We start from the raw sequence: 20,852 nt of genomic DNA, 5'->3' as shown, positions 1-20,852 counted from the left end.
AAGTCATGTGCCCTGCCCAGTCATGTGTAATCTATAGATTAGGGCCTAATTAATGAATTTAAATGGACTGATATCCTTATATGAACTGTAACTCGTTAAAATCTTGTTGTGTTCATATTTTTGTTCCGTATAATATCCCTAGCGAATTGATGTTGAACATCTGTTGTCTGCTTGATTTACAGCAGGCTCGTTAGATTTAACAGAGAACGCTTCAAGGTAATGAGTTCATGTCTTCATATGTTTTTGTGCTTTGAATTGGACACCGAGTCTACTGTGCGCAATTGTGTAGGATAGACTATCGTGCAACACCCTATTCCTATGAATTATTCTGAATATAATGACAACAAATGACATAGCCTAGTGGGCTTATTCTAGTGATGGGTCGTTCGCACACTCTTGTAGGTGAACGTTGGGAGCCGGCTCGCATATTAGAAGAGCCGAATCTATTTATAAAAATATTTTTAAAATTAAGATATGAATAATCAAAAGATTTCAATGAATAGAATTAACCTATTCAAAGAACGAAACAAGAAATAAAATAATATAGTCCTAAATGCTCAAGTGCACACACAAATTCGTTCTGACTGTCTGCTCAGACTAACAGCCTCACCTGTTGTTCCTGTCAATCAGACACGCAGTGTCAACCAATGAACCAAAGGTGCGTGAGGGAGGGCCGAGCCAAGTCACTCACAGTCACACACTTAGCAGCCGAGGAGAGAGAGGAAGGACCGCTGTGAAAACAACAGCTGGAAAATGAGTAGGAAGCACAGTAACATTTGGATGCATTTTAATAATGTACACAATGTTAGAGCACAGTGTAGAATTTGCCAAAACAAAATCTCATATAAAGCCGGTTCTACGCACAACCTACACCGGCATATGCGAACTGTCCACCCAACTGTGAAGCTAGCTGTAGCGGAGCTTCGAGAAACTAGTGGGCCTGTTAGTGATAGTGGTGGAGCCAGCACCTCCACACGTGGAGATGTATCCACTCAGTCAAGTATGTCTAATCCGCGACCCACAGCAACGCATTCTTCTATGGACCAGTTTATGCCAAAGTCTATGTCTGTAGCAAAACAAGGCTAAATTTATATTGCATTAGCTAAAATGATTGCCACCGATTTCCAGCCATTTTCGATCGTGGAGGACAGAGGTTTTAGAAATTATAGCAATAATCTATATCCAATGTACACAATTCTAAGTATGAAAACCCTTTCAAAATCACTTATTCCACAACTGTATGAGAGCACACAGGCTTCAGTGCGGGAAAGAGTCCAAAAAGCACTGCAGTTTGCCTTACCACTGACTGCTGGACATCAAGGGTAACCACTTCTTACATGTCGGTTACATGTCACTTCATTGAAGATTTTACGATGTCTAGCTGACTGCTTTGAGTTCAGCGACAGACACACCTCAGAGAACTTGGCAGAGGAACTGTTGAGTGGCCAGAGAATGGCAAGTAGATGGAAAAGTGGTCTGTTGTGTTAGCGACAATGCAGCTAACATAACCAAAGCCATGAAAATGTTCATATGGACCCATCATCCATGTCTTGCCAACACACTCAACCTGGTTTTAAGAGATGCTCTGAAGTGATGACGCCCACTGTGGACAAAGTGAAAGCAGTTGTGGAATACTTCCACAGGAGCATAGTAGGTGCTGAAAAACTAAAGTCTACACAAAGCGAGATGGGGATGCCTGAGCTGAGGCCTAAACAAGACTGCACTACAAGGTGGAATTCAACATTTTATTTGTTGAAGCGGTTTCTTGAGTCAAAGGATGCCATCATCTCTACCCTGGCCATTGTCAATGCACCTGTTGATGTTCTGACCCAAGAGGAATGGGAGGTGGTGGAGGAGTTGTGCAGAGTCCTGGAACCCTTTGAGCAGGTCACTGTGGAGATCAGTGGAGAGAGGTACAGTAAGCAGTTATTACTACATCATTACTTAATCCAGTATTATATATGAGTATGAGCAGTAGATGAGAATCAGTAGACAAAACATGAACCTGAACTAATACGTTACTGTTCTCTTCAGCTATGCGACAGCCTCAAAAATGATACTCCTGTATAAGGGTCTGCAGCTAATCACAGCCAGCCGCCAGAGAGAAGCAAATGTAACCACAGGACGTGACCGAGTTGATGGACACCCTATGTTCATCAATGGACAGAAGGTTTCACAGAATGGAATATAACCACGTGCTATTAGAAACCGCTGCACTTGACCCCAGGTTTAAGAAGTTAGCCTTCAGTGATGCCAGAGCGATTGATGAGGCTCTTTAAATAATAACCTCAGCAGCAGGGAGGGACAGCCCCAGCAGTCAGCTGGCTCAGGCACCAGGGCAACAGGAAGAAAAGAAAGAAGAGGGATCAGATGGAGCAGAAACACCAGCAGTAGTGCCACAAACATCTGCTGTTTGGATGCTGTTTGATGAGAGCGCAACTAGGGATGCAACACAAAGGAATCCCTCAGCAGATGCCATAATGGAGGTCCGATCCTATTTGGAGGAGCAGATCCTCTGAGCTGGTGGAAGAACAAGGCCTCTGTCTACCCACGGCTTACTAAAGTCATGACAGGGAGACTGCATAGTGGCCACATCCGTTCCCTCTGAGAGGGTCTTCTCGAAAACGGGACAAATAATTACTGAGAGAAGAAACCGCATCAGCCCCTCGAAAGTGAGGCAGCTTGCATTTCTGAATGCAAATCTTTCATAAAAGCTAAATATGGTCAGCATTGCTGTGTGCTGCTGGTTATAACATGGCAATAAAGAACAGAGAGAAAAGAGGGACCAGTTTAATGTTTTAAGTGGGATGCTGCAGTTGTGCACATTGTTATTTATTTTTCTTTGATATGGTACAATATTCTATTATGCTGTTCAGATTCTATTTGTTTTGAGTGGTTACATTTATATGCACTTTGTTTATATACATTAAAAAGTTAGACTTTAAATGCAAATGTTTAATAACAATCTTTTCATAACAAACCAATGCATTTTTAAATACATTGTGGTTAAGGCAGAGTATGATTTCATTTAATCATTTAATTAGAATCGTTTTAACACCAATCATAGTCAAACTATCGCAAACTGTTTGACTTGAAAAAATACAAAACATATATTTTTTTAAAGAGCCGTTTGGGAGTCAAAAGAGCCAGCTCTTTTTGGTGAGCTGAGCCGAACGAGCCGGAATGCCCATCACTAGCTTATTCACAATATGATCTGGTAATGAAATATAACAACAAATACTTTTAGTATTCCATGTTAGACCTGCAATTTTAAACAATACAACGAGCTTGAAGTAGCCTACTAGAATTTGGAGCTCAGAAATTCAAGTACTGGAATAGGCTTGCTTGAAAATCTGACATTTCCTCAATTTTGGTGCTTAAAAAGTTATTGTAATTATTGTAGCCAATTTATAAATTCTCCTACACCCTTAAATGTATCGGTTGTTTTCAGTTTTGATCCGTTTTTGTGGGAGATGTGACCACTTTCATTTGTTTCCCGCCGCTTCATATGAAGGGTGTTGTGCTACTCTGTTGCAGTAAAACCACAAGTGGTTATTATGAAAACCACAACATCTAATGTTGGCTTCAACTTGGCTTTCCATACAAATCCTTCCATGAAAAAAGGAACCTGGTTTTTGGTCACTTTCTCATTATAAAAACAGCGATGGTGAGATTCAAATGGTGAAATTAATGCTGCAGCAAGTTATGGCTTTATTATGTGTGCCTGCGTTGGCCACATAGGCTACAGAAAAATCAGCATGTATGCATCCAATCTATTCAGTCAGGCAATGTCCACATTATTCTCACATATTTTAGAATGCAATACTAATTTCAATATCAATGCATTGGTAAGGCCTAAAAAATGCACTATTCTTAGTGGTAATGGGCTACTTTTTTGACAATTGTTGCATGCTTTTTGGGAGATGTGTGGGTTCTATATTAGGCCCTATATGTACAATTATATAAATTATACAATTGTATGATATTGAGGTCGTTGAACATTACAATGAAGTGCTTGGAAAATGCCCCTGAAAGTCCTTGAATTTGATTTGCCAATGTCTTTATGAACCCTGCTTAGAGTATGTGTAATCCTATGTTGTTGTCTGTATGAACCCTGCTTAAAGGATGTGTAATCCTATGTTGTTGTCTGTATGAACCCTGCTTAAAGGATGTGTAATCCTAGGCCTATGATGTTGTATAGGTGTTGTTATGGGTTCATTTCTTTTAAGTACACATATGGAACTTCATGAAAATCCTTATTTTGGTTTCAAACCATTTTGAAATGTTGATCCCAATGTCTCCCATTGGCCCCATTTATTTATAGAAAGACCCAATTAGACCGTGAGATGCATCAAGCGAAAACAGTCAGGCAGACCAGTCCTGCTAACCAACCTCACGGATTCTGTTTGCCTTGAGAAAGGAGACCCAGACGCAGCAGAAGAATCACTCCAGCTCAGTTCAGAGCGCTCGTTCCTCTCTCCTCATCCTCTTTCCTCTAATGAAATCTGTCCATTTTGCCGACTAATTGGACAAATGCATTGCATTGCTGTTTCAATGCGAGGCTCCTTGAAAGGATTTGCTATGCACACACCGGCGCATCCTTGGGGGCCCGTGTCCTCCGGCTCAGCGTTTAAAAGATGGATTCAACCTAATTTGAGTGTCAAGGTCCGGAGACTATCTTAACTTCCCTTCCTTAGGCTTTTACCCTCCATTGATGGAGAGGTATTTACTTTGGTAGTAAGCATATTTTACACCTTTTCTAGTAACGGTACTGTATGTGACAAGTCCATATATTTCCTCTGCGTCAGCAGTTTGTTTACGATACAAAAGAGACTATTCTTGTGTTATTAATAGCTAGATTTTTGAGGTCAGATACTGACCTCTATTGTCAGGTCATTGTAAGCATTCTAAGCTTTTACAATTCTCTCCACTCATAATACAACTCACAGATATGTAGGAATCAACCACTGCCGGTGGTAAAATACAGTGGAACATCAGTCTTTTTAAAGATCTGTTCAATTCAAGACCTGTCCTGGACAGATGTGCATGTGAGTCAAACCTGTTCACTCCCTCAGGCAGAGTGTCACAGTCGTAGTTCCTTTTGAAACCAGGAAATTACACGGAAGTCCTCGATTACATAATTACTGGCCAGAACTGAACAGAACCTATCATTTTCTTTGCCATTTCTTTTCTTGGGGATCATGAGGGAGGCAGCTGGCCAGGGGACTGGTTCATGATGGTACAGTCGCAGTCCTTTTTGTGTCCTTTGGCAGCACATAGCAGCCATGTTGGCCTTTTTAGACCCACGGCTCCAAGGGAGTTTGGCAGGAGAGGAGAGCAGGAAAAACCGCACTGTTCAAAGTCATGGCCAAGTACTCTCTCGCTCTCTCTTCTGCACGCTCTCTCTCTCCCCCCATGTTCCTTCTCTCCCTCTCTCTGTCACTCTCTCCCTCCACATCTACCCACCCCACCTTCTCTCCCAGTATCTCTCTGCTACACTGTCAGTCTTCCCCATCTCCATCTTCTCTCTGTCACTCTTTCTCTTTTCTATTCTGTCTCCGCCTGTCCCTCCCTTTCTGTCTCTGAAATTCATCCTGTCTCCTCTTTCCTGATGTCCCTGTGAAATAGAGGTGGGGAGAATCCCTGACAGAGTTAGAGGCAGGCTTATCGCCTCATCTGTTTTCCAAACCATTATGTCTGGCTCTGGAGGAAGCCTGATTTACACACCAAACCACACCTGCGTATGGCCGGGTAGCATACAGTGCATTCAGAATGTATTCAGACCCCTTGACTTTTCCCACATTTTGTTATGTTAAAGCCTTATTCTAAAATGAATGAAATCAATAATTTTCCAATCGACACACAATACCCCATAATGACAAAGCATAAACAGGTTTTAGACATGTTTACAAATTTATAAAAAATACTAAACAGGCTGTATCACATCCGGCTGTGATTGGGAGTACCATAGGACGGGGCACAATTGGCCCAGCATCGTCCGTCATTGTAAATAAGAATTTGTTCTTAACTGACTTGCCTAGTTAAATTTAAGGTTTAAAAAAAGACAGATACCTTATTTACATACGTATTCAGACCCTTTGTTATGAAACTTGAAATTGAGCTCAGGTGCATCCTGTTTCCATTGATCATCCTTGATGTGTCTACAACTTCATTGAAGTCCATTTGTGGTAATTCAATTGATTGGACATGATTTGGAAAGGCACACACCTGTCTATATTAGGTTCCACAGTTGACAGTGCATGTCCGAGGAAAAACCAAGCCATGAGGTCGAGGGAATTGTCCGTAGAGCTCCAAGACAGGATTGTCGAAGCATTGAAGGTCCCCAAGAATACAGTGGCCTCCATCATTCTTAAATGGAACAAGTTTGGAACCACCAAGACTCTTCCTAGAGCTGGCCGCCCAGCCAAACTGAGAAGGGCCTTGGTCAGGGAGGTGACCAAGAACCCATTGGTCACTCTGACAGAGTTCCAGAGTTCCTCTGTGGCGATGGGAGAACCTTCGAGAATCTCCATCTCTGCAGCACTGCAGCACACCAATCAGGCCTTTATGTTAGAGTGGCCAGACGGAAGGCACTCCTCAAAAAAAGGCACATGACAGCCCACTTGGAGTTTGCCAAAAGGCACCTAAAGGACTCTCAGACCATGAGAAACAAGATTATCTGGTCTGATGAAACCAAGATTGAACTCTTTGGCCTGAATGGCAAGCGTCACGTCTGGTGGAAACCTGGCACCATACCTATGGTAAAGCATGGTGGTAGCAGCATCATGCTGTGTGGATGTTTTTCAGCGGCAGGGACTGGGAGACTTGTCAGGATCGAGGGAAAGATGAACGAAGCAAAGTACAGAGAGAACCTTGATGAAAAACTGAGCTCAGGACCTCAGACTGGGGCGAAGGTTCACCTTCCAACAGAACAACGACCCTAAGCACACAGCCAAGACAACGCAGGAGTGGCTTCGGGTCAAGTCGCTGAATGTTCTTGAGTGGCCCAGCCAGAGCCCGGGCTTGAACCCACTCAAACATCTCTGGAGAGACCTGAAAATAGCTGTGCAGCGACGCTCCCCATCCAACCTGACAGAGCTTGAGAAGATCTGCAGAAAACTCTCCAAATACAGGTGTACCAAGCTTGTAGCGTCATACCCAAGAAGACTCAAGGCTGTAATCGCTGCCAAAGGTGCTTCAACAAAGTACTGAGTAAAGGGTCTGAATACTTGTGTAAATATGATATTTCAGTTTTGTATATTTATACATTCTGGAAAAATCTATAATAACTTGTTTTTGCTTTGTCATTATGGGGTATTGTGTGTAGAGGGGGAAAAATGATTTAATACATTTTAGAGTAAGGCTGTAACGGAACAAAATGTGGAAAAAGTTGAGGGGTCTGAATACTTTCCGAATGCACTATACTGCAGACAACATGTACTGATGTTATATATTTTTTTATATACATTTACTGATGTTATATATTTTTTATATACATGTACTGATGTTTGTACAGATAGTTACAATGATGTAGATATACTGTACCTTTTTCTATAATGTCACATGTATGTATACAATGTAAACGATTGGCCATATTATTGAAAACATGCAGGTAGCTAACATGATTTAGGCATCTTGACATGTCTGTGTATGCAGCTATATCCAGTTCTGCTAACAGCACATGCCAGTAGCTGACTGTGTGTGGTATGTTTGCGACATCAATGATTTATACTTCCATATATTTCCTCTCTGTCTGTACAATGGGTGCTGTGTAAAGCACAAAAGGCCGTTGTATCTTCATTGTTTATATTTTCGTGGGCCAGCGTTCAAACTAATGTTCCTTTCCACGCTCTTCCTGGCAGAGGAAGCTCTCTCCCTCCGACACATACACACACCCAACATACATGCAGGCACGCACACACACCAAGGGCCTAAACTGCTGTAGTGTTATGAAGAGAGAACACAATTAAACAGCGTATGTATTTTGTACACCAGCTGCAAGCATAATGCTGACAAATCCATGCTGGCATAGAAATTCATTGCAAGACCTGGCAAGTCTTTCCATGAGTTCTCTGATGCTTAATATAGAGTGAGAGAAGAAGCCTGTCAGTAGTGGAGCGACTCAAGTACCCTGTTTCCTCTGCATCATCATTGTCCCAACATTCCTGCCTTTGCCCACTGCACTGAAGAGATCAGATGGATCCTCACATTGTCTCATACTGGAGCAAGAAGTGGGTTAAGTAGCAACAAACTGAGTCCTTTTGTAAATCGTCTGTATGATGAGATTATAAGCAGGTGTGTGTGTTCTCACCAGATCTGTGCCCATGAACCTCAGCCTGTGTGTCTGTGTGTCCCATAGAATTAAATAGAACACATTCACAATAAAATAGTGATATAAGGTATCTATCTCTATCTCTTTTCCCCAGGTGCGAGAACTGCAGACGCGTCTCCAGAGCTCCCAGCCTGCAGGCCCGTCCAGCCCTGGGCGTCTCACCCCCGCCTCCCGCCCCATCAATCCCAGCACTGGGGAACTCAGCACCAGCAGCAGCAGTAACGATATACCTGTGGCCAAGGTAGAATGCACACACACACACACACACACACACACACACGCTATGTCATGCATAGTAAGGTACAAAACACCAAAGTACTGGAATGATGGAGTAATGAAATTGGAACAATGGGATGTTGTACATTCGTATGAGGGACACACACACTGTGGGGATATTCTGAACTCTCCTCTGGAATGTTCTCCATCTCTCTTTTCTCTCTTATTGTACTATCACTTGAATGACACACACACACACATGCACGCACACACACACACCAATCTGTGTACTAGCCTTGAGCTAGTCCAGCCAGAGAGGGATAATTGTAATCAAAGAGTCAGTCTGATCAACCATTTTGCTCTTCCACTTTCCTGTGTGTGTGTCCTTGACATTGACTCTCAGAAGGAATTCAATACATTAGAGTTTGATTCCATAGAGATCCAGTACAACCCCTACATTTATTTATTTTAGGGGCCAATCACTTTTTATCAGTAATTCCCAGTAATGTATTGAGTGTGTTGTCTTGTTGCTAGGTGGCAGAGCGGGTGAAGCTGTCTAAAACCAGGTCAGAGTCTTCCTCTACTGAGAGGCCTGTTCTGGGATCAGAGATCAGCAGCATCGGGGTAAGGAGATACTGGATGGCTATTCAATACTGAAGGATTTGAGAGGGGAAAGATGCAAACGGGTTTAAAGAGAGGAAGAGAGGGAAGTAAGAAAGAGAGAGAGGGGTGGACAGGAAGAGTATGAGAGAGCGACATTAGGTAGGGGCACATTTCCCTGTAGCAGCTGGCCGATGGTAACAGCAGCATCAGCAGATGTGTCAGAGATGGGTATCTCCAGTGGAGTGTGACAGACCTGGTGTCACTCATTCCCCACTGTTCCCTTCCCCTGGCACCCACACAGCCTTGTTGACACTAAAGGTGACCTGCCAACGTCCCCTCTAACAGTTATCACTTTCCTCTTCTGGTGCCCTTTTTTTCTCTTGTGCCTCCCTCTCTCTCGCTCTTTCTCTCTCCCTCGCTCCTGTTGGTGTGTGTTCGTGTGTGAGTGATGGGAAATCAATCCTAATGATTCCAGGGCTTGTCTTTTCCCTGAAAGCTCCGGCCACTAAAATTCTCCTCTCAATCTTTAGCCGGAACCCATCTGGTCCAAAATAGACTAAAAAGAGAGGAAGAGGGAAGAAAGAGAAAGAGAGGCAGAATGTTACCATTCCTCTGGGACTAGGCTGCGACGGATTATGTAAAGTTCAGTAGAAAACCTGTCTCTTTCTGTATACAGTCTCTCTTGAAAAAGAGATTTGATCTCAAGGAGACTAACCTGTATAAGTAAAGATTATAAACACTATCTGTATACACTGTGGATTAAGAGAGTAGAGAATCACAAAGAAATGCCCTCAGTCAGTCTGACCCACTGAATTCCTATTGTGTCGTTTTTAGATTGTGATTTTTGGCTGCACCTTGACTCACATTGGTTGAGGCGCTGTCTACTCCCTTCCTCGCCTTGTTTGTACCCCCATTTACTCTTTACACAAAAGTAGTGCACTTCATATGGTATAAGTTACCATTTGAGACTGGGAGGCGACCATAGATCTATGTAAATGTCTGTCTTACCCCCTGTCTGTCCTTGAGCTGTTCTTGTCTATTAATGTTCTGTATTATGTTATGTTTCTTGTTTTGTGTGGACCCCAGGAAGAGTAGCTGCTGCTTTTGCAACAGGTAATGGGGATCCTAATTAAAAATACCAAAATACCATGTAACCCTGTTCCTCCTACTCCCAGGTGTCCAGTAACGTGGCGGAACACCTGGCCCACTCCCTTCAGGACTGCTCCAACATCCAGGAGATCTTCCAGACCCTCTACTCCCACGGATCAGCCATCTCTGAGAACAAGATCAGGGAGTTTGAAGTGGAGACAGAGAGACTCAACAGGTGATACTCAAGCCATGCTGTCATTGTCATTATGTCCTTATCATTTTTTAATCCATTTGTCGGTCCATCCATGCCTAATTAATACTGTTAAAGTGGAACTGACAGCATTTTAACAAACTGAAATCTTATTCAAATCTGTTCATATACACCCCCGGGAAGAATATGACACCTTTTTTTCATTTTCTGACAAGAGAGCACTTAGATATGGTCATTTTCACGTTTTCATAAATTCATAGAATGTTTGGTAATGACAAATAGAAAGGCATTTGAGAAATGTATATAGCAATATAGAGGGAGAAAGTGGCCGTGCGTTTGGACAATTAAGACACTCCAGTAAATAAAACCTAATAGAAATGTGTCTTGGCCAGGACCAGAGTCTATGCATACCGGTGCGCCATAGCCAATTCGAGCTACAGTAGTGTTGCCTACTGTAGCAGTGTTGCCTAGAATATTTAGCAAGTTTTCAGACCCCTCCAGCTACTTTTATTGGTAAAAGATTCTAGCGACAAATTCAGCTACTTACGGTACATGGGCTTGCCATCATTCACTTTGAACTGGACTGTGTGTTTACAGGCAGTAGCAACAACACGATTTTAGATCATTAGAAAGCAATTGCCAAAAGCAAATATTTCTGCAAATACATACAGTGGGCTCCAAAATTACTGGCACCCCTGACTGGCAATGCACAAACAATACTTAAACAAATATAAACAATATAATTATAGAGACAAACTCAAAATACCAACATGTGATAAATACTGTACTTTATTAATGTTTCAATGGAACCCAACAAAATCATTTATTAATTTAATTAAAAATCAATGTCTTCCAAATCAAGGTTTCACAATTAATGGCACCCTTAAACATTATTGTAAATAACATCGACCAAAATTAAACCAGGAATTAAATTCCACTTATTTAAGTTTATCTAAGTGTTAAGGAACTATTTTGAGCCATTATATCACTTCCTTTTTCACTAGGGTATAAAAATGAGGTAACACGCATGCAATATCCCTTTGTCATCCAAACCATGAAGAAAACAAAAGAACTGGCAGTTCAAAAGAGACCGATGGTCGTAGACCTTCATAAATCTGGTAATGGCTACTAGAAGATCCACAAATGATTGAATATACCACTGACCACTGTCAGGGCAATTATTAAAAAATTCTAAAGATATGGAACAGTTGAAAACCTCACGGGTAGAGGACGCAAATGCATTTTGCCCCCTAGGATAGGGAGGAGGATTGTGAGAGAAGCAACAAAAAACCCAGAATCACTGTGAAAGAATTGCAGGCCTTGGTGGCGTCTTGGGGTCACCAGTTTTAAAAAACCACCATCAGACGCCACCTCCACAACCACAGGTTCTTTAGAAGGGTTGCCATGAGAAAGCCCTTAATGACCCCAAGACACAGACGCAAGCGCTTGGAGTTTGCCAAACGTAATTTCAATTATGATTGGAAGAAGGTGCTCTGGTCAGATGAGACCAAAATTTTACGTTTTTACGTCAGCATCGGCATGTTTGGCGTCGAAACAGAGATGCATACAAGGAGAGGCACCTCATACTCACAGTGAAATATGGTGGTGGGTCAGTGATGTTTTGGGGCTGTTATAATTCCAGAGGTCCAGAGGCACTGGTTAAGATTGATGGCATAATGCATTCCACCAAGTACCAGGCAATTTTGGCTGACAATCTGGTTGCCTCTGCCAGAAGGCTGGGACTTGGCCGTATGTAGACTTTCCAACAAGACAATGACCCAAAACATACCTCAAGATCCACACAGAAATGGTTCTGTGACAACAAAATCATTGTTCTGCCATGGCCATCTCAGTCGCTGGACCTCAATCCAATCGAAAACCTGTGGGCTGAGTTGAAGAGGGCAGTTGATAAGTGCAAATCCAAGAATGTGAAGGATCTTGAAAGGATCTGGTCCAAAATCCCTCCAAATGTGTTCCTTAACCTTGTCAAACATTACAGGAAAAGACTCCATGCTGTTATCCTTGCCAGAGATGGTTGCACTAAGTACTAAATGAGGAGTGCCAATAATTCTGAAACATTGATTTTGGTTAAATGTATTTTGTATTAAATAATTGTATGATTTTGGTAGGTTCCATTGGAACATTAATAAAGTACAATATTTCTCACATGTTGGTATTTTGAGTTTATCTCTATAATTATATTGTTTATATTTTTTTAAGTATTGTTTGTGCATTGCCAGTCGGGGGTGCCAGTAATTTTGGAGGCCACTGTAAATAACGCGAGAGTCGTCTTACATTTGGGAACAACAGTCTTAATGATCAAACAGCCATGAAAAGGTAGGCTGTTTCCTTCAGTTGCCTATGAACATCAACAATAACAAGATCAATAACTAATGTTAGCCAGAGTGAGATAAGCTAAAATCTACCGAGGGAACAGTAGGTGAACCCTCTCAAACTTTTTAGCTTGTAGTTGGCAGTCAAAATTGCACTGCTAAACGATGGGGAATAGTAGCCTGCTCGCCCTTCTGCAGCTTGCCTGCCAAAGTGCGGTGTAGTTAGCTGTATATTAAAGATTCAGACTTTGCTCATTAATATCTCTTCATCGGAACGTGCAAGAATTATATAAATTACATATTCTGAATCAGCTGACAATAGCAAAAAAATTGCACTCCTTGTTTTTGCAATTCGGTGTCATTTTCTTTTTGGAGGTGAAATGTAGCTAAAACATTGCTCTGCTCTGCTCAGAGGGTTAAGGGGGACAGTCTTACAACTCCAATGTTGCATGTTAATGAATAGCTTCTCAACCACAAGACATATAGCTCTCAAATCAATTTGACGTTGTTTAGAGGCCTCTTCTTTCGAATTCACAGCAATCATGATGGGGGGGGGGTTGTCAATGTGATCATTGCCCATGCTTTGATTGTATTGACATACCCAGCCCTGGTTACATTTGTCCGTTTTTGTCCAAAATATTGAGTCATTGAAACTGAAACAGTGCTTCCCAGATAGCTGGAGGAATTAAGCAAACAGAGCTAAGATTTACAACCTGATAGCAATATTTGTTGGACTACCAATACATTTAATGGTGAATTATATTAATCATGCATTGAACTATCTATTCTGCCAACAATGCCTTACTCTACATCATGGAATTTTTTGTCAAATTGAACCTATTTTTAAAACCTCTTATAAAGTTGGTTTTGTAGCATAAACTGGGAATTTCATATTTTTGACTGATATTATGATTGTCTGTTTCATATCTGCAAAGTAGTTAAAACTCTGTCAGTTCCACTTTTAAGTAATACTTAATCGCATCATTGATGCGAAAATGCCATGACAGTAACCATACTTCAGTATAACGCAAGCATTAGATTTGGAGTTATTTTGTATAGAGAACATTTGGACTGATGGAAAGAATAATTAAATTAAATTAAATACACACATTTGCTTTGGATTGGTTTAGGATTAAAATAAAGAGACATGTTTATAATGTCAACTGTAGTATTGACATCCTCCATGGTGTTGCGCTGTGGTGTAGAGATACAGTTCATTCAACCTCATTTACTGCCTTTTTAATAACCATAGCTGATATGGTTGACTTGCTTAAACAAATGTGGTTACTACTGACTCCTTGTGGATTTGTGTAAGTCGATAAGAACCGCATTCTCCTTCAATAATAACGAATGCCAAAATGAATTTTGACGTTTGAACTATGCACAAACATTATTACATTTACAGTACCAGTTTGGACACACCTACTCATTCAAGGGTTTTTCTTTTATTTGAAACATTTTCTACATTGTAGAATAATAGTGATGACATCAAAACTATGAAATCACACATGGAATCATGTAGTAACCAAAAAAGCGTTAAACAAATCAAAATATATTTTATATTTGAGGTTCTTCAAAGTAGCCACCCTTTGCCTTGATGACAGCTTTGCACATTCTTGGCATTCTCTCAACCAGCTTCACCTTCACCTGGAATCCTGTTGGTTCATCACCTTCAAAATGGACACCTACAGAAATTCAGATAGATGTTAGTTCAGATAAATTCAGCAAGATGTTGAGACCTTTACTTTACTCTTCTTTAAGTCACGAGAGAGAGGGGGGAGGGAGAGAGGGGGGGGGACTCGGTTAGCCTACCATTTTAAGTATTTTATTAGGCCTATGTGGTCTAAAAAGGAAGGAAAATACAAATCATGAGGATCCACTTTTATATACAATATACTGACGCACAGACAAAACAACCTTTGCAATATCAACTGGGATTACATGGGTCTATTACTGAACTTTAATATTTGAATGGGAAGAGACTGTCAATGGCAAACATGGTTACCCAACAACATTATATAGTATCTCCTCCTCATCAAGAAATGCACATGAGCTAATTATAATACACAAAGTAAGCAAAACAATGAAATCATTCCAAAATTGCATTAAATGATGAATAAGATGCCTATAACAATTGAGATGTACAAACTATGGCATAAGGGAACGATGAGCAGATAAGAGGCAATCCGTAATTTCAATTAAGACATTAATGAACAAGCTAAGATGGACGTAGTCAATATAAATATTTGTTCAGCACTTTTGAAATGCACAGCAACAGAATTCAGAACATAGGCCGTTCTTACAGTATTCTCCCTGTACACCAAGTCAGAACTGTAGGATAAATAAAGGGGGCATATAAGCAGACAAATAAAGCTCTTATAATATTCAATGATGACATTTCTCTTAAACAGCCTATAGGCTACATGTGCACCACCAAGTCATAACCGTAGGCTAAGTTCTGAGGGGGTAAGTGATCACATTATTAGGGTGAGGCACATGGGCTACTAACAGTTTACTACACAACATACACTTATTATTACTTTCTTACTTACAGTATACATAACTCCCTGGCATATTACATCTTTTATGCAGCAGCTTTTAAGACATTTTTGGACTCACATTGTTGTACTGTGCTTACTTGAACAGGAAGGTGGCGCGGCGGGCCTTCTTGTGGGAAAATATTGTCATCAAAGTCTGTCTTTCTCTGGATTTATCATGCTTTCAAGACAACTGGGAGCTCGGGAAAAAAACAAGGTCTAATCATTACGCCAGTGAATCGTGACATTAGGTCGAAGCTCTAGAAAGAGGCCCGAGTTCTCGACTTGGAATTCCGAGTTGAATGACCGTTCAAAATGTGTTTTCCCAGTTGAGCTCGTTTTTTCCCGAGTTGTCTTGAACTCACTGAAGTCTGAGATTTCCCAGTTCCGAGTTTCCAGTTGTTTTGAACACGGCAGAAGTCATGCTGGATTGACAGCATGGTCAATGTATTCAACATTTTCTGGAACATGGTGTTGCGTGTGAATGTTTATCATTTTAAGCTTGGAAAAGAGACCCTTTCAGACAGATGTTTTAAACCCTTAAACCCAGACTTAGACCACACTCTCTCCACTGAATAGCAGGCAGGGGAAGCAAAATAGTTAGCCACTGATTCCTTCCAAAACTACTCATTGTTGAATTTGCGATTTCCGACTTGTTGTGTAATGTTTATGTCCAATGGCCATTGAGCACTGATACGTTTTATCTATAATTTATCTTCATATAAAAATGATTTGCCAGTAGATTGTCAATGTGATTCATGATGATGACTGCTTGTCTTGCTTGCTAGCTAAGATTTTGAAAGTGTGATGTTGACATGATCAAATATACGATGTACAGTGGGGAGAACAATGCAAATTAATTACTTAAAAATCATACGATGTGATTTTCTGGATTTTTGTTTTAGATTCAGTCTCTCACAGTTGAAGTGTACCTATGAAAAAAAAAAAATTTGTTTTACAGACCTCTACATGCTTTGTAAGTAGGAAAACCTGCAAAATCGGCAGTGTATCAAATACTTGTTCTCCCCACTGTATATATAACGTGATTTGCCGTCATTTTATCTGTGCCCAATGACCATGAGCCTTCTTGCCTTCTTGGATGGTCATTTCTAATGTAAATCTATGGCAGCACCCAAGGGGGCTTGACCTGCCTAGCTCTCCCTGTAGATTCTGCGGTGATGTAGTGTCCCCATGAGTGACAGAACACTGAGTCAATCACAGTGCAACTAGAGAAAATTACCAACGCCTACACTCTGTATTTTCCGATGGCTGCTCCTCCACCACAGAAAGCACTGAGCTAGGCTAAAACACCTGCTTTTTGGAGCTGCCTTATTCAAAGAGACCATGTTTGTATGTGGCTTTATTCACTCAATAAATGTGTTTTTACATTGTTTGCAAACTGATATGCGACACGAATTAATGCCCAAATAACATGCTAAACAGGCAACAACAACAAACTAACAAAAATGACGGGTCGCCACTGCTTAAAAGGATAGTTCACCTTAAAATCCAACCAGAATTGGTGTAATGGAGTCAATCCAAAATGATTGGGAAAGATCAGCACCTGATAACCTGTGACAAAAGTTTGAAACTTTACATTTTGGTGTGTACTATCCCTTTAAGGTTGTTATTTGGCACATGTGTTTTATGGGATATCCCATACGTTTACCACTAACGACCAGGCTGCTGACACACTATTTTCTCTTAATTAAGCCCAGAGTGCTTTATCGACGTCCTTGATTAGATGGATAGTTACGCGTCATTAGCTACTCTCACATAATCTACCCATAAAACCAAGGCCGTTTGAGTTCTATAGAGGGGGGTGGCTATAGTTTCCCTGTCCCTTTTTCCCCTAACACTCACTTAAACTGCAATAGATGATGTGTGATGAGCGACCTGGCATAAAATGGATGCCGTGAATCACCCAGGTGGGTGCTTTATATCGCTGGTCGATGGGTGAGTCGCAATGTGAGGTGCTTTGAGATATGACAGGCACTTTATACAATAAATGTACCCCAATGATGATTTTGTGTGTGTGCGTGTGTGCGTGCGCATGTGTGTGTGTGTGTGTGTGTGTGTGTTCCAGCCGCATCGAGCACCTGAAGTCTCAGAATGACCTGCTGACCATCACGTTGGAGGAGTGTAAGGGCAACGCAGAGAGGATGAGCATGCTGGTGGGCAAATACGAATCTAATGCCACCGCCCTGCGACTGGCACTGCAGTACAGGTATACACACACACACACACCACACACACACACACACACACACACACACACACACACACACACACACACACACACACACAGCAATGCCTAACCTAATGGAGCATGCATCATACATAAGACATTTGTGCAGTCCTGGTTGGATTCACGCATCAGCCAGAAAGAAACACACCAACAGGGTGAAAGCCTGAATGCAAATTCCCTGCTCCACTTTTAAGACCAAGCCTACTCTGAGCCTTGCATAGCTAACAAACACCTTATCAAGCTGTAAACATCAGAACCACACTAATGTTCCTCGTTAGAAGCCTCCTCCAGTAATTATAATTAAGCTGTACTCTTCGAGTTCAGGGCCTTTTTGTAGGTTCCATACGGTAGCGGCCATTTGCATATTATTAGCATTCGCATCCCCTTGGCCAATCAAGTGTGTTTGTGTACGGGCCTTGGCCCCTCTCTGATAAGGTGCCCTGAAGGTGCCCATTCAGCAAAGCTAACGCTAACGAGATACGAAAGGGAAAAACAGATTTAATCTAAGTGGTATTTCTAATTAGCATCATGCTAATCATCCAACCATGATAATCCTGTGGGGATGTTATGAGTTGCAGAAAGGCTGTTAATCCTTTTCTTGTATGGTAAAGTTTAAGCAAACTGAAATGGAAATAAGTTGTATTTTCAGCTGTTGATATTGGCTGAATGTAATATTGTGGTGGCATGGTAACGTTACGTGTGTTTCTCATAGCATTCTGCATAGCATGTCTCAGGGAGACGGATTGCCACAAAGCAAAGCTATGAGCAGATGTATAAACAGATACAAAGATAGATGACCGATACATAAATAGAAACGTTATAGCCATAAAAGAGAATTATTAGTCTTGCCCATTACACCAGAGTACACAACACTTGAATAGCCCTCAAATGCGTTATTAATATAACACCAGTTCCAAAAACACAAACACACACTAAGATTCATACTGTGTGTTTTTCCCTGTATGATTTATTCATGAAGCCATTGATTTTATGTGATGTGGTGGACTGTAGTGTGTTTGTACCTGGAGGGAGAGAGGGTTTGGCCATCTGTGTCTGGTTTGTTGTTCACTAGAAGCCCAGATGTCAGTGCTTTGATTGAATTTCAGCCCCGCCAAGTGGGATGTCAGCGAGGCCACCCCATTGGGCCATTTGGGGAGAGATATAGTCTTTCATTGGATGGGGGAGTGTGGTGTGTAGGATTGCAAAGCTACCGGAATCTTCAGTCATTTTGGTAATTAACAGAAAATCTATGGCAATCTATCGGAATTTAGGTAATTTATACTTGAATTATGTATTCATATATACTGAACAAAAATATAAAGGCAACATGTAAAGTGTTGGTCTCATATTTCATGAGCTGAAATAAAAGATCCCAGAATAATTCCATATGTTCCAAAATGTTGTGCACACATTTACCAAGATAACCCATCCACCTGACAGGTGTGGCATATCAAGAAGCTGATTAACAGTAGGATCATTACACAGGTGCACCTTGTGCTGGGGGGCAATAAAAGACTACTCTAAAATGTGCAGTTCTGAGGGAGTGTGCAATTGGCATGCACACCGCAGGAATGTCCACCAAAGTTGTTACCAGAGAATTTAATGTTAATTTCTCTATCATAAACCGCCTTCAATGTCATTTTTGAGAATTTGGCATTACTTCCAACCGGCCTCACAACCGCAGACCACGTGTATGGTGTCGTGTGGGCGAGTGGTTTGCTGACAACGTTGTGAACAGAGTGCCCCATGGTGGCGTGGGGTTATGGTATGGGCAGGCATAAGTTACGGACAGCGAACATAAGTTACGGACAACGAATACAATTGCATTGTATTCCCTGTCATGTGAAATCCATAGATTAGAGCTTAATTTATGTATTTTATTTGACTGATTTTCTTATGTGAACTGTAACTCGGTAAAATATTTGAAATTGTTTTATGTTGCTTTATATTTTTGTTCGGTATATTTTACATGTGATAAGACCACACAGAGAGCCAGAGATGATCACATACACTTGTGATAATCTGAAGTACCCAAAAGGGCCACTAAATGTCTTGTGATAAATGAAATTAAATCCTTGAACGATACTGCAATTCTGGTAGTTTACTGGTGAACTTTTCCCTAGGGGTGTGTGTATGTGTGCATTTAATATTTGGTGGAAGAATCTCCAAGGAGCTCTCTCTGACTCTCTCTCTCTGTTTCTGTCTCTCTGTCTCTCTCTCTCTCTCTGTGTGTGTCTGTGAGAGAGAGAGTTGGACACTGTATTTATTTAAAAAGCAGTGTGGCGCCAAGCTAGTAAACAGTGGTATTAATCAGCAGTCTGGAAAGCAGTGTAATGTTATAAAGAATCAAGAGGGGGCTTGGAGGACAGCAAGTGAGTGTGTGTTTGGCTGTGTGTGTGCGTGCATGCATGGCTGCATTTGTATATGATCTATGCCAGTGTGTGCGTGTGACTAAAACTATAATCATAAGATTGAAACATCAAAAAGAGGAACACTGTGGTGTATGTTGATAATGCCGGCTACTTTATGGTGTTTTTGCAGGTAGAAACTTGCTGTGTGTGTATTTGCGTTCTTGAGAGAGTGACTAACTCGTAGTGTTGGCGTGAGCTATCAAAGTGTGTAAAAGTATCCACAGGATTTGTTTTGGTACAGTTGAACTAGCAGGGGACTGGAGTCGAGGTTGTGTGTGTGTGGATGTGTGTTTGTGTGTGTAAATGAGAAACATGTGTTTTTAAATCAGGTCTGCCCCTTTAGCCATCAAAACATACACACACACACACACACACACACACACACACACACACACACACACACACACACACACACACACACACACACACACACACACACACACACAACAAATAGAGACTAGCTATGAGGAGAAAATAACTTAGATGTTAAATGTTTAAATTGAATGCAGGCTTCAGACTTCCTCTGTGGAGTAATGACGAGTTTTTAGGCTTAATACTTAATTACCCTAGCGCTCTCTGTATTTGTTTGGAGAAAAGGTGGCTTTTTACCCGATGTGTAATCATTACCTGATTAAACGATAGTGCCTCGCTGTTTTTCTTCCATCCCCGGGCCCCAGGCAAACACGCACGCGCTATGATGACTGTAGTTAAATAGACATCAGCACCTCTCGGCCGCGTTCCTTTTGAACACGATGAAAGTGCAACACAGAGGAAGGATAAGTGGACGCGAGAGGCCTCCACATTCCTCGTGTGCGTGAGAGAGCAAAGAGAAAGAGGGAGAGAGCGCCTATGTGCATTCTCATTTAGTAGTG

General features: G+C 41.4%; 1 protein-coding gene across 2 annotated transcripts in view; it reads left to right on the top strand.

The window, feature by feature from the left end:
• Positions 1-20,852, top strand: part of mcc (MCC regulator of WNT signaling pathway) — a 190,064-nt gene that overhangs the window by 152,602 nt on the left and 16,610 nt on the right. For both annotated transcript variants that reach the window (XM_023983948.2, XM_023983949.2), the window contains 4 exons: positions 8,427-8,573; positions 9,083-9,172; positions 10,327-10,475; positions 17,408-17,548. In XM_023983948.2, coding sequence (XP_023839716.1) covers positions 8,427-8,573; positions 9,083-9,172; positions 10,327-10,475; positions 17,408-17,548 — 527 coding nt within the window. The remainder of the gene's footprint in view (positions 1-8,426; positions 8,574-9,082; positions 9,173-10,326; positions 10,476-17,407; positions 17,549-20,852) is intronic.

Source organism: Salvelinus sp. IW2-2015, linkage group LG4q.1:29 (assembly GCF_002910315.2).
Source record: "Salvelinus sp. IW2-2015 linkage group LG4q.1:29, ASM291031v2, whole genome shotgun sequence".
NCBI classification, from domain to species: Eukaryota; Metazoa; Chordata; class Actinopteri; order Salmoniformes; family Salmonidae; genus Salvelinus; species Salvelinus sp. IW2-2015.
Note: the sequence above shows the minus strand (reverse complement) of the source record. Positions and strands in the feature narration are given on the sequence as shown.